This window comes from Coregonus lavaretus (assembly GCF_964263955.1).
Source record: "Coregonus lavaretus genome assembly, contig: HAP1_SCAFFOLD_2298, whole genome shotgun sequence".
In the NCBI taxonomy this organism is placed as follows: domain Eukaryota; kingdom Metazoa; phylum Chordata; class Actinopteri; order Salmoniformes; family Salmonidae; genus Coregonus; species Coregonus lavaretus.
The window spans coordinates 8799-23249 of NW_028160350.1; the positions used below are offsets into that span (position 1 = coordinate 8799).

Here is a 14451-nt window from a genome sequence, read left to right on the forward strand (position 1 = left end):
CCTGTGACGTAGGTCTAGTCCAGGTGTGTGTGATATAACCTGTGACGTAGGTCTAGTCCAGGTGTGTGATATAACCTGTGATGTAGGTCTAGTCCAGGTGTGTGATATAACCTGTGGCGTAGGTCTAGTCCAGGTGTGTGATATAACCTGTGACGTAGGTCTAGTCCAGGTGTGTGATATAACCTGTGACGTAGGTCTAGTCCAGGTGTGTGATATAACCTGTGACGTAGGTCTAGTCCAGGTGTGTGATATAACCTGTGGCGTAGGTCTAGTCCAGGTGTGTGATATAACCTGTGACGTAGGTCTAGTCCAGGTGTGTGTGTGATATAACCTGTGACATAGGTCTAGTCCAGGTGTGTGATATAACCTGTGACGTAGGTCTAGTCCAGGTGTGTGTGATATAACCTGTGACGTAGGTCTAGTCCAGGTGTGTGTGATATAACCTGTGACGTAGGTCTAGTCCAGGTGTGTGATATAACCTGTGACGTAGGTCTAGTCCAGGTGTGTGATATAACCTGTGGCGTAGGTCTAGTCCAGGTGTGTGTGATATAACCTGTGACGTAGGTCTAGTCCAGGTGTATGTGTGATATAACCTGTGACGTAGGTCTAGTCCAGGTGTGTGATATAACCTGTGACGTAGGTCTAGTCCAGGTGTGTGTGATATAACCTGTGACGTAGGTCTAGTCCAGGTGTGTGTGATATAACCTGTGACGTAGGTCTAGTCCAGGTGTGTGATATAACCTGTGACGTAGGTCTAGTCCAGGTGTGTGTGTGATATAACCTGTGACGTAGGTCTAGTCCAGGTGTGTGATATAACCTGTGACGTAGGTCTAGTCCAGGTGTGTGATATAACCTGTGACGTAGGTCTAGTCCAGGTGTGTGTGATATAACCTGTGACGTAGGTCTAGTCCAGGTGTGTGATATAACCTGTGACGTAGGTCTAGTCCAGGTGTGTGATATAACCTGTGACGTAGGTCTAGTCCAGGTGTGAGATATAACCTGTGACGTAGGTCTAGTCCAGGTGTGTGATATAACCTGTGACGTAGGTCTAGTCCAGGTGTGAGATATAACCTGTGACGTAGGTCTAGTCCAGGTGTGTGTGATATAACCTGTGACGTAGGTCTAGTCCAGGTGTGTGATATAACCTGTGACGTAGGTCTAGTCCAGGTGTGTGATATAACCTGTGGCGTAGGTCTAGTCCAGGTGTGTGATATAACCTGTGACGTAGGTCTAGTCCAGGTGTGTGTGATATAACCTGTGACGTAGGTCTAGTCCAGGTGTGTGTGATATAACCTGTGACGTAGGTCTAGTCCAGGTGTGTGATATAACCTGTGACGTAGGTCTAGTCCAGGTGTGTGTGATATAACCTGTGACGTAGGTCTAGTCCAGGTGTGTGTGATATAACCTGTGACGTAGGTCTAGTCCAGGTGTGTGTGATATAACCTGTGACGTAGGTCTAGTCCAGGTGTGTGTGATATAACCTGTGACGTAGGTCTAGTCCAGGTGTGAGATATAACCTGTGACGTAGGTCTAGTCCAGGTGTGTGAGAGATATAACCTGTGACGTAGGTCTAGTCCAGGTGTGTGATATAACCTGTGACGTAGGTCTAGTCCAGGTGTGAGATATAACCTGTGACGTAGGTCTAGTCCAGGTGTGTGAGAGATATAACCTGTGACGTAGGTCTAGTCCAGGTGTGAGTGAGATATAACCTGTGACGTAGGTCAGGTCCAGGTCAAAGCCGTCTTTCTGGTAGCGACGCTTGTTCTCAGACACCTGACAGGAGAGAGGTTAGAGGTCAGAGGGTAGGGGTCAGAGGTTATATGAGGATCATTGACACTATGGATGTTTTTCAATATACATACTACCGTGCTCCGAGCACGGGAGGGTCGGAGCATGAGTCCAAATCAAAGTATGCAAAACAGAGCACATTTCTCTGATCAGTACTCCGTTTGTACATATCATTTCTCTGATCAGTACTCCGTTTGTACATATAATTTCTCTGATCAGTACTCCGTTTGTACATATCATTTCTCTGATCAGTACTCCGCTTGTACATATTTTTAAGCATTTAAGCAAGCTTCAATGGAAAGTGGATTCAAATCCCAGGGATGAAAGTGGAAGGAGTGCTCAGGCCACTCTCAGGTTCAGTTTACAGCCGTTGAAGCAAGGCACTTAACCCCACAAATAACCTCAAACACTGTTGCCATGGAGATGACCTCACCATCCTCCTGGTGACCTTCTCCAGTTCTTTCTTCTGAGAGGCTAATCTGAAGATCCTGACCAGGATTATAATCCTCAGAGAACGCAGGAACGTCACCACCCTGAAAAGAGCAAGAAAGAGGGAAATATACAGTATATCAATATATATCACAACATGAAATGGGCCAAAAACAATCATGGCAGAGGAAACGGGATGGTGGGACGGGACTGAAGAGGGTGAAAGGAGAGGGTCAAGCAGAGATACAGTCAGGTGTTGTGTGTGTGTGTACCTGGGGTGAGGCTGGCCTCTGTAGTTACACCCACACCTGTACGTACCTGGGTATAAGGCTGGCCCCTGTCAGGTCAGAGAAGGTGTAGATCATAGTAACAACCAGGGTGATGACAACTATACAGGCATCTATGATATTCAGTCTGGAACTGAAGTACACCTTGAACCTGAAACACACACCAGACAGTCACACAGACGGACACACAGACCAGACAGACAGAGAGACACACACACAGACAGACACACACACAAGACAGTCACACAGACACACACACCAGACAGTCACACAGACGGACAGTCACACAGACGGACACACAGAGACAGTCACACAGAGACAGTCACACAGACAGACAGACAGACGGACGGACAGACAGACAGAGACACACACACACAGACAGACACACAGACCAGACAGACAGTCACACAGACACACACACAGAGAGTCACACAGAGACAGTCAAACAGACCAGACAGACAGAGACACACAGACAGACAGAGACACACACAGAGAGTCACACAGAGACAGTCAAACAGACCAGACAGACAGAGACACACAGACAGACAGAGACACACACAGATAGTTCGACCAGTGCTTCCCAAACTGCGAGGGGTCGGTAAGGGGGGCGAGGGGGTCACTCAAATATCACATGAATACACATTAGGCATGGCAAAATGTACAGAATTGCAAGAAAATGTGCTTTAAAACTGAAAAATGTATTCTGCACGCCATGACAAAATGTGTAGAATAGCAGGAAATAAGCTTTAAACCTGCAAAATGTTCTCTCTACCAACAAGAGGTGTGTGAACAGATTGTGTCATGAACAGTGCTTGTGCCCATAGAAATAGAAATAGATATGGCAGGGGGAGCGCGGGATGTTCCCCAAAGCTGGAAGGGGGGCCTGAGTAAAAAGGTTTGGGAACCACTGAGTGAAACGAGACACAGACAGACAGACAGACACACTATCCCGGCTGACTTTCCCGGCTGACTATCCCGGCTGACTATCCCGGCTGACTATCCCGGCTGACTATCCCGGCTGACTATCCCGGCTGACTATCCCGGCTGACTATCCCGGCTGACTATCCCTGCTGACTATCCCTGCTGACTATCCCGGCTGACTATCCCGGCTGACTATCCCGGCTGACTATCCCTGCTGACTATCCCTGCTGACTATCCCGGCTGACTATCCCTGCTGACTATCCCTGCTGACTATCCCGGCTGACTATCCCGGCTGACTATCCCGGCTGACTATCCCTGCTGACTATCCCGGCTGACTTTCCCGGCTGACTATCCCTGCTGACTATCCCGGCTGACTATCCCGGCTGACTATCCCGGCTGACTATCCCTGCTGACTATCCCGGCTGACTATCCCTGCTGACTATCCCGGCTGACTATCCCTGCTGACTATCCCGGCTGACTATCCCTGCTGACTATCCCTGCTGATTATCCCTGCTGACTATCCCAAACTCAGTCCTGTGCATGTTTTAGTTTTTGGCACCACACAGCTGATTCAAAGAGTTGAAGTCATTTCTATGATGATTCATCAGCGTGTTCCCAGAGGGCACTTCCTGGAACCATTTCCTGCACATGACTTCCTGTTTAACAGCTCATCATAAACAGCACAGCTCTCCCTCCTTCCTGCTCTTTCTCTTTCCTAGTCTCACTTTCACTCTTTCATTTCATCCACTCACACAAACAAAAACACACATATACTGTTCACTCTCTCTCTCTCTCACCCCTCTACATAGACCCGTAGCAGCACGTCGGTGAGGAAGAACAGAGAGATGATGAGAGAGATCGTCTCTAGAGCGTCCCCCACATCTCTGCTCCGCGTCATCAGAGACAGGTCCACTATCACCAACACTATATCCACTATGATCAGCACCACACCAAACATACTGGAATCAGAGTCAGAGTCAGAGTCAGAGTCAGAGAGTCAGAGACAGAGAGAGAGAGACAGAGAATCATCATCCCCATCATCATCATCATCATCAGAGTAATTGGGCCTACCGGAATCCGAAGGACATGACAAAAGGTGTGATCTTCATCCGAATATCTCTGTAGAACGAGGACGAAAGAAAAAACGAATTATGACAATTTCCTCAGAAACAACATTTCTATACATATGAGGTGTGTGATGCTGCACTTGTAACCTTAGTACTTACTGGTGGGTCATTTCAGCAAGCCATGACACCCACCATCTCAGATTGTTCTAAAATGGTTTCTGTAGTTAGTAACGGATGAGATTAGCATTCCTGCAACATTATTTTGTTGAAATTGAATTTGATCGCTGAGAAATTAAGCTAACTGATAGCACCCAAATTGGCCATTTTAATTCATAGGATTAATATAACCTTCAATAAAGAACATCTGATTTGGACCATCATTCTTCCTAACAATGAGTAAGACATGAGGAATCCAATAAATTGCCACCCACAGACCCCCCCACCAATCCCACCACAACAACCAGTATACAGTATCAGTTCTCTATGTTTGAGCAGTATAAATATGCGGTTTGGATTATTGCTTCTTCATCCTCTAATGTATTTCCTGTGAATCTGGTGATGGTTTTTCCCTGTTTAGAGAAATGTGCCATTTTCTCTTGCATTCACCATAAAGTCACATGCATTCTATACCATAAATTAGTGTGGCAGTACCACGTTTCGACCACTAGATGCCGCTGTTCCTACTACTGCCACCACACCATTTTATCCATTTTGCTGATCTCTTGTGTTTTCATCATGAACAAAAGGTTTTCTACCCAAAGTTGCAAAGAAAATGTTGTGATCTATTTAATAAACACAAGAGACCAGCAAAATGTATAAAAGTATCAGGAACAGCAGCATCTAGTGGTCAAAATGTTGCACTGCCACACTAATTAATGTTAAATTATGCAAGAGTCTTTAAATTGGCAAATTTCAATTACCAGGAAAAAAAATTACATTTAAAACATCAGATTCACAGGAAATACATTACAAAGGATGAAGAAGCAATACTCCAAACCGCATATTTATACTACTCAAACATAGAGAACTGATAATGTATACTGGTTCTTGGGGTGGGATTGGTGTGGTGGGTGGCTTTTGACCATTGTATTGGATTCCTCATGCCTAACTCCTCATTAGGAAGAACTATAATCCAAATTGGATGTTATATTTACTGAAGATTATATGAATCCTATAAATTATAAATGGCCAATTTGGGTGCAATCAATTAGTTTAATTTCTCAGAGATTAAATTATATTTCAACAAAATAATGTTTCTGCAATGCTAATTGTTTCCGTTTCTAACTACAGAAATGACTTCCTCTTTCTTCTTGTGCTTTTTTTGAGGTGGAATGATCTGGTACATCAGGTTCAGCACACTTACTGGTACATGGTGCCAGGTTCAGCACTCTCACCCTTCCCATCGTCTATCTCCACCTTAGCCTGCTCCAGCTTCTCTACACTACTGAGAAAGAGGGGGGGGGGGGGGGGGGTGAATGAAAGATGGGGAAAGAGAGATTAACATCAATTAAAAGGAAGGTACGTTTCCATGTACATAAACACTACCAGTCAAAAGTTTGGACACACCTACTCATTCATCGGTTTTTCTTAATTTTTTACTATTTTCTACATTGTAGAATAATAGTGAAGACATCAACACTATTAAATAACACATATGGGATCATGTAGTAACCAAAAAAAGTGTTAAACAAATCAAAATATATTTTATATTTGAGATTCTTTGCCTTGATAACAGCTTTGCACACTCTTGGCGTTCTCTCAACCAGCTTCACCTGGAATGCTTTTCCGACAGTCTTGAAGGAGTTCCCACATATGCTGAGCACTTGTTGGTTCTTTTCTTTCACTCTGCGGTCCGACTCATCCCAAACCATCTCAAATGGGTTGAGGTCGGGTGATTGTGGAGGCCAGGTCATCTGATGCATCACTCCATCACTCTCCTTGGTCAAATAGCCCTTACACAGCCTGGTGGTGTGTTTTGGGTCATTGTCCCGTTGAAAAACAAATTATAGTCACACTAAGCCCAAACCAGATGGGATGGCGTATCGCTGCAGAATGCTGTGGTAGCCATGCTGGTTAAGTGTGCTTTGATTTCTAAATAAATCCATGCTTCACGGTGGGAACCACACATACGGAGATAATCTGTTCACCTACTCTGCGTCTCACAAAAGACACGGCGGTTGGAACCCAAAATCTCAAATTTGGACAGAGCATCAGCTGTTCCGGATGACTATGTGATCACGTTCTCTGTAGCCGATGTGAGTAAGAATTTTAAGCAGGTCAACATTCACAAGGCCGCAGGGCCAGACGGATTACCAGGACGTGTACTCCGAGCATGCGCTGACCAACTGGCAAGTGTCTTCACTGACATTTTCAACATGTCCCTGACTGAGTCTGTAATACCAACATGTTTCAAGCAGACCACCATAGTCCCTGTGCCCAAGAACACTAAGGTAACCTGCCTTAATGACTACCGACCCGTAGCACTCACGTCTGTAGCCATGAAGTGCTTTGAAAGGCTGGTCATGGCTCACATCAACACCATCATCCCAGAAACGCTAGACCCACTCCAATTCGCAAACCGCCCCAACAGATCTGCTTCTGGATGAGCACGCCCCCATTCTCATCGACGGGCTGTAGTGGAACAGGTTGAGAGCTTCAAGTTCCTTGGTGTTCACATCACCAACAAACTATCATGGTCCAAACATACCAAGACAGTCGTGAAGAGGGCACGACAAAGCTTATTCCCCTTCAGGAGACTGAAAAGATTTGGCATGGGTCCTCAGATCCTCAAACAGTTCTACAGCTGCACCATCGAGAGCATCCTGATTGGTTGCATCACCGCCTGGTATGGCAACTGCTCGGCCTCCGACCGCAAGGCACTACAGAGGGTAGTGCGTACGGCCCATTACATCACTGGGGCCAAGCTTCCTGCCATCCAGGACCTCTATACCAGGCGGTGTCAGAGGAATGCCCTAAAAATTGTCAAAGACTCCAGCCACCCTAGTCATAGACTGTTCTCTCTGCTACCGCACGGCAAGCGGTACTGGAGCACCAAGTCTAGGTCCAAAAGGATTCTTAACAGCTTCTACCCCCAAGCCGTAAGATTCCTGAACAGCTAATCATGGCTACCCTGACTATTTTACGCTGCTGCTACTCTGTTTATTATCATCTATGCATAGTCACTTTAACTCTACCCACATGTACATATTACCTCAATTACCTCAACTAACCGGTGCCCCCGCACATTGACTCTGTACCGGTACCCCCCTGTATATAGCCTCCCTACTGTTATTTTATTTTACTGCTGCTCTTTCATTATTTGCTATTTTTATTTTTTACTTAACACTTTTTTTATTTTCTTCAAACTGCATTGTTGGTTAAGAGCTTGTAAGTAAGCATTTCACTGTAAGGTCTACACCTGTTGTATTCGGCGCATGTGGCAAATACATTTTTATTTGATTAATCACACCAAAGAACAGATTTCCACCGGTGTGGTCTAATGTCCATTGCTCGTGTTTCTTGGCCCAAGCAAGTCTCTTCTTCTTATTGGTGTCGTTTAATAGTGGTTTCTTTGCAGAAATTCGACTACGAAAGCCTGATTCACGCAGTCTCCTCTGAACAGTTGATGTTGAAATGTGTCTGTTAATTGAACTCTGTGAAGCATTTATTTGGGCTGCAATCTGAGGTGCAGTTAACTCTAATGAACTCATCCTCTGCAGCAGAAGTAACTCTGGGTCTTCCATTCCTGTGGCAGTCCTCGTGAGAGACAGTTTCAACATAGCTCTTGATGGTTTCTGCGACTGCACTTGAAGAAACGTTCAAAGTTCTTTGGATTGACTGACCTTCATGTGTAATGATAGACTGTCGTTTCTCTTTGCTTATTTGAGCTGTTCTTGAAATGCATTCCAGGTGACTACCTCATGAAGCTGGTTGAGAGAATGCCACGAGTGTGCAAAGCTGTCATCAAGGCAAAGGGTGGCTACTTTGAAGAATCTCAAATATAAAATATATTTTCATTTGTTTAACCATTTTTTTGGTTACTACATGATTCCATATGTGTTATTTCATAGTTTTGATGTCTTCACTATTATTCTACAATGTAGAAAATAGTAAAAAATTAAGAAAAACCCTGGAATGAGTAGGTGTGTCCAAACTTTTGACTGGTCCTGTATGTGTTCAGACAAATAGAGGTTATGGTGTAAATTAATCTTGTCCTCTCTGTCTACATGCGGTAGGGGACGAGGTTATGGAGAAATAGCGGATGACCAGTTGTTTTATACCAGGAAAGAAGCTGCTGACATCAGCAGAGAGGATGTCAGAGTGACTTACCACAGCCACAACGCTACAGCAGTCTTAACTGACCACTCCTAGGCTGTGTCCCAAATGGAGCCCTATTCCCTATATAGTGCACTACTTTAGACCAGAGAATGGCACCCTATTCCCTATATAGTGCACTACTTTAGACCAGGGAATGGCACCCTATTCCCTATATAGTGCACTACTTTAGACCAGAGAATGGCACCCTATTCCCTATATAGTGCACTACTTTAGACCAGAGAATGGCACCCTATTCCCTATATAGTGCACTACTTTAGACCAGAGAATGGCACCCTATTCCCTATATAGTGCACTACTTTAGACCAGGGAATGGCACCCTATTCCCTATATAGTGCACTACTTTAGACCAGAGAATGGCACCCTATTCCCTATATAGTGCACTACTTTAGACCAGAGAATGGCACCCTACCCCCTATATAGTGCACTACTTTAGACCAGAGAATGGCACCCTATTCCCTATATAGTGCACTATTTTTGACCAGAGAATGGCACCCTATTCCCTATATAGTGCACTACTTTAGACCAGAGAATGGCACCCTATTCCCTATATAGTGCACTACTTTAGACCAGAGAATGGCACCCTATTCCCTATATAGTGCACTCCTTTTGACCAGAGAATGGCACCCTATTCCCTATATAGTGCACAACTTTAGACCAGAGAATGGCACCCTATTCCCTATATAGTGCACTACTTTAGACCAGAGAATGGCACCCTATTCCCTATATAGTGCACTACTTTAGACCAGAAAATGGCACCCTACCCCCTATATAGTGCACTCCTTTTGACCAGAGAATGGCACCCTATTCCCTATATAGTGCACTCCTTTTTGACCAGGGCCAATAGGAACATTTGGGACACACCACTTCACTGCTCAGCATGTGGTTGTGAAGTCATGTCTCCTAACAGTAGCTACTGCTGTATATCTGCTGTATATGACTCAGTAAAAGGTGTGTATTAACTCACCCATTAACTTCTTTGGAATCCGACCCTGGACTGAAATGAACAGATGACATGATGATGTTTCTCCAGGTGATCTTATTTTCTTTCCTGTTCCTGTTATAGAGAACATATATCAACACAGGCAGGGGGCGGCTGGGATCAGAAATCGGCCCTGGCATAACTAGCACACCGGCCCATTTTTTTCCTCAAGGCCCCCCACACCAGCCAATTGTTTTGCTCAAGGGCCCCACATCGGCCCACTTTTTTTCTTGAGGCCTCCTCCTAAATTATTATAATTTGTAGCAACAAAAAACAACAACTAGTTAGACAGGCCCACTGGGCTAAAAATGGACCAGCCCATCAGTCATTTGCCCGAAATGACAGAAGACCAGTCTGCCCCTGAAACACAAGAGACCTTGAGATTTGACTTTTCCCAGATGGTGGTTGGTGACCTGTTTCTGTCAAACACTTGTGGAGTCCTAAATGGCACTATATTCCCTAAATAGGGCACTGCTTTTGAAAAGGGTCCAAAAGGCTCTGGTCAAACGTAGTGCACTATGTAGGGAATAGGGTGCCATTTGGCCCACACACTCTGTCTTGAAGTTATAATGGACACAGTGTGTGTGTGTCTGCTGGTTACAACGTATGGACAAGGAAAGAGACGGTGTTGCCAAGAGCACAGGCCCCGCTTCCCCTACAGCGATGGAATTTTAGGTTTGCGGGTGTTTTTAACGATGCATCTTTCCTACAACCGCACAAGATGTAACATGCGTTTCCCAAAACACCGCCCAAGATGTAACGTGCGTTTCCCAAAACACCGCCCAAGATGTAACATGCATTTCCCAAAACACCACGCAGAGAGAACGGTCGCTGAAGTGCGTCGTTGAGGCCACGTGTCGATACTGATAGGATCGAGAGAAAAAAAAAATAGGTAGCGCTGCTCTCAGATCAGATTTCTCCATTCAAATCTTACCTTAACATTAGCATTATTCCACAATACCGACGAAAGATCAGCTTCTAGAAAGATATTATCGCCTACGGATGCAAATATTGGAGGTGGCTTATTCTAATACTTACCTATAATAATCCACTAAATCACGTCATTGCGAGCATGTTGTTACACATCATTAAATATAATTAGACAGGAGCCTATAATTAGCTAAATAGAACTCAATTGAATGAACATCAAATTGATTTTTAATATTAGTGAATTGCATAGGCCTATGCATCCTATACTATAGTAGGCTATCTATCTTTTAATGCAGTCATCTCGGTTTTCATTTGACGCATATTTGTATCATTCGCTTGTTTGTAACAATTGTAAAAAGGCATGGTAACTATTTGTAGTCAACTTAGTTGTGAATTTATCAGCGGTCACAGAGAGAGAGACAGATAAACATCTTGATTCTAATGTTTAGCGGAGATGTTCGGTGTATAAATTGACACGGTATAGGACAAAAACGTATCTAACGACGCACTGTTCTACGAGTGGTCTGAAGCAGTCGGTAAATAACGAGCGTCCTCAAGTGCAACTTTAGCGATGACGCTTTTGGGAAACAGCTCGGAGATTTCAGGACGCTTCTACGAAGGTCCTGTCGATGAACACAGCCGTTTTAAGACGCTTTTGGGAAACCATCCACTGTAGTTGACGCGGACAGCACCGCACACCATCAACAGGATCTCTGCAGAACTGAAGAAGCCCGTCAATTCTAAACGACTGAAACAAACATTCCAAAACAAACGTCTACACTTGTTGAGCTTCTTGACTTGTTGCTGTATTTTGGAAGAATGTATGAAAAGGTTTACAGCAAAGGGTTTGGAAAGTTGTGGCTACAATGATACGAACCAAACGACTCTTCTTGCAGCGGTATAGAAGAGTCCCGTGGCGCTACTCTCTCCCCTGCCCTTGTTTTCCGTTCGTTTTGTTTTCTTCCCCACTTTTTCTTCCCCAACCGTTTTATCCAAACGAATTCCCTTATCGCGGTGTCATAGTGAACCGGGTCGTCTGCATCGGTCTGTGTGATAGCCTACTCCGATCGGGGAATGATACGAGCCTAGTCTTGTGACTGTTAGAGAAGACGGTTCAAGAGAGTCTTGTGACTGTTAGAGAAGACAGTTCAAAGGTTGACGGAGGTATTTTTCACTTCCATCCTCCTATTCCTCCTCCACTCTGCAAACGTAGCGGTTTTCAACTTCCTGACAGGCAGATCGCTCAGAGTAACTTCGAAATTGGACGTCGAGAAATGCCTTGAAAAGCGGACACTAGGGGCCACAGAGAGCTCTTATCTTCAAGCAGTGGTGTAATCCCATTACTCTGGATCAGAAGGTCACGTGTTCAATCCCAGTGCTGGACACTCGTTTTTTATGTTTTTGTTTTAAAACCCTATCCCAAACCTTAACCCCAAAATGTAATGTTTGAAGCAACTTCGAAATTTGAGGTTTGGAGAAACATGGATAAACATCTAATTGTACAGTGTGACTCTGAGAGCTTGTTGAGCGAACAGAGTTCAGTATCCGCCTTTCTCCTCGCTTCTGCTGTAGTCCCCCTTGCCATCGCCACGGGAACTAGGGCTGCTGAAAAATCGGATTTATTCATTTTTTTCTCACAAAGGTAGTGCACTGGGCCTTTAATAGTCCTGTATAAGCACACCACGCCAGTACAGGCAAAACAAGATTTGTACAGCACGCATCCCCCACCCCACCCCCAAATTAATTCCCGTGGCTATGCCCCTCTCTGCACTGTCTGTTGGTCAGTCCAAATAAATGGCCTTTGTTATTCCACGTTGTGTACAAATTTATATTCACTTTAATACAGCGAATACGCCAATAACAACGTTAATATGTCCGCCAATCTTTCACATAAAACAGTTTCCTCAGTTGCAGATGGTAAGGCTTCTGAGAATAACCGTACATCTGGAATCAATAAAGGGAATGAATGGCACTGTGCCAACTCTTCATGGGGAACAAATTAGACTTTAAGTTAATTAGAAAACGTACCTGATGATGACAGTTGTGTCTGAAAAGAACACATGCCTATTTCAAATGTAGGAATCCGATGATGTACAATGTTGCAGATACATTTCTTTTTCCAGGACCAGCAGGAAGAGAATGGTACGCGAAGAATGATGCGTAAAACACCAAAGGGTCCCAAAATTTACATTTTAGTCATTTAGCAGACGCTCTTATTCAGAGTGACTTACAGGAGCAATTAGGGTTAAGTTCCTTGCTTAAGGGCACATCGACAGATTTTTCACCCAGTCGGCTCGGGGATTAGAACCAGCGACCTTTCAGTTACTGGCACAACGCTCTTAACCACTAAGCTACCTGCCGCCCCTATGGCACCCTATTCCCTGTATAGTGCACTGATTTTGGCCAAAGCACTATGGGCCTTGGTCAAATATAGTGCACTGCATGGGGAATAGGGTGCAATTTGGGACAACACCCACATCTTCTCCACTGAGGATGGACCGTAGACACCGGTGGTAGGTAGAGGCACAGATCCAGGATCAGTTTATGCATACCAACTCCCTACCTTGACCACCAGGGGGAAAAAAAGCAAAAACGGATCTTAAGATTGGATTTCAGGGGACACTCCATCCTTCTCTAACATGGACCATGCCGAGCCAGGTGGATTGGATCTGGGGCGATAAATCACACTGATAAAACGGCCATGGTATCGTATCGGAACACACTGCACCTAGACCACAGACCTTCTTTGACTCACAACGGACGAAACACTTGTGAAATGAAGGCAGGCTGCTATATCCATCTTTTTGATTATGTTTTATAAGCTTTATGTTATATATAAAAATATTAAGATTATTTTTGTATTTTCAGGTATTCCATTCAATGTAATGCAGTCTAATATTGAGAGGGGCTCCAGTCTTTCTGTGGCTATTGTCAACTGTTACAAAATGGGTGTCAACTGTCAGCGGTAACTGTCAGTCTTAGTGTCAACTGTCAGCGGTAACTGTCAGTCTGAGTGTCAGGTTCAATGTCAACTGTCAGTGGTAACTGTCAGTCTGAGTGTCAACTGTCAGCGGTAACTGTCAGCGGTAACTGTCAGTCTGAGTGTCAACTGTCAGCGGTAACTGTCAGTCTGAGTGTCAGGTTCAATGTCAACTGTCAGCGGTAACTGTCAGTCTGAGTGACAGGTTGAGTGTCAATTTTCAGGCTATTGTGACTTGACACAAATCAGCTATGTCCACTTTCCCAACAAGTTAGACAAAAAGTTAGAGGGTATGAAATCAACTCTGTCTGAGTGTCAGTTTGAATGTCAACTGTCAGGCTGAGTGACAGGTTGAGTGTCAACTATCAGGCTGAGTGTCAGGTTGAGTGTCAACTGTCAGGCTGAGTGTCAGGTTGAGTGTCAACTATCAGGCTGAGTGTCAACTTTTCAGGCTATTGTGGCTTTTGACACAAATCAGCTTTGTCCACTTTCCCAACAGGTTAGAGGGTATGAAATCTTCCTCTCCTTCTCTGCTATTAAAATCTGAAATCAGAACAAAAATAACTTTTCCGGATCAATAATTACACCTGTATGAGGAACAGACAAAAACTTAAAGAGTATGAAAATATTCCACTACTTTTCTGCCATTCAAATCTAAAATCATAACACTTCTTCCACTACCACAAAAATACTTTTAAAGAGCTAAAGCAAGCCCCACAACTTTACTTGTAA

The 14451-nt window shown here is 44.4% G+C and overlaps 1 protein-coding gene across 1 annotated transcript; it reads right to left on the reverse strand.

Annotated features, from left to right (window-relative positions):
- Positions 1–1709: 1709 nt before the first annotated feature.
- On the reverse strand, positions 1710–11885 carry LOC311121902 (phosphatidylinositol 3,4,5-trisphosphate 3-phosphatase TPTE2-like; the record flags this gene model as incomplete). Its single annotated transcript, XM_084196338.1, has 8 exons — positions 11617–11885; positions 9795–9884; positions 5856–5936; positions 4497–4544; positions 4223–4384; positions 2536–2655; positions 2222–2321; positions 1710–1773 (listed from the first exon to the last, which is right to left on the reverse strand). Coding segments are annotated over exons 2-8 (625 nt in total), but the record flags the coding sequence as incomplete, so codon positions are not given.
- Between the last annotated feature and the right edge of the window lie 2566 nt (positions 11886–14451).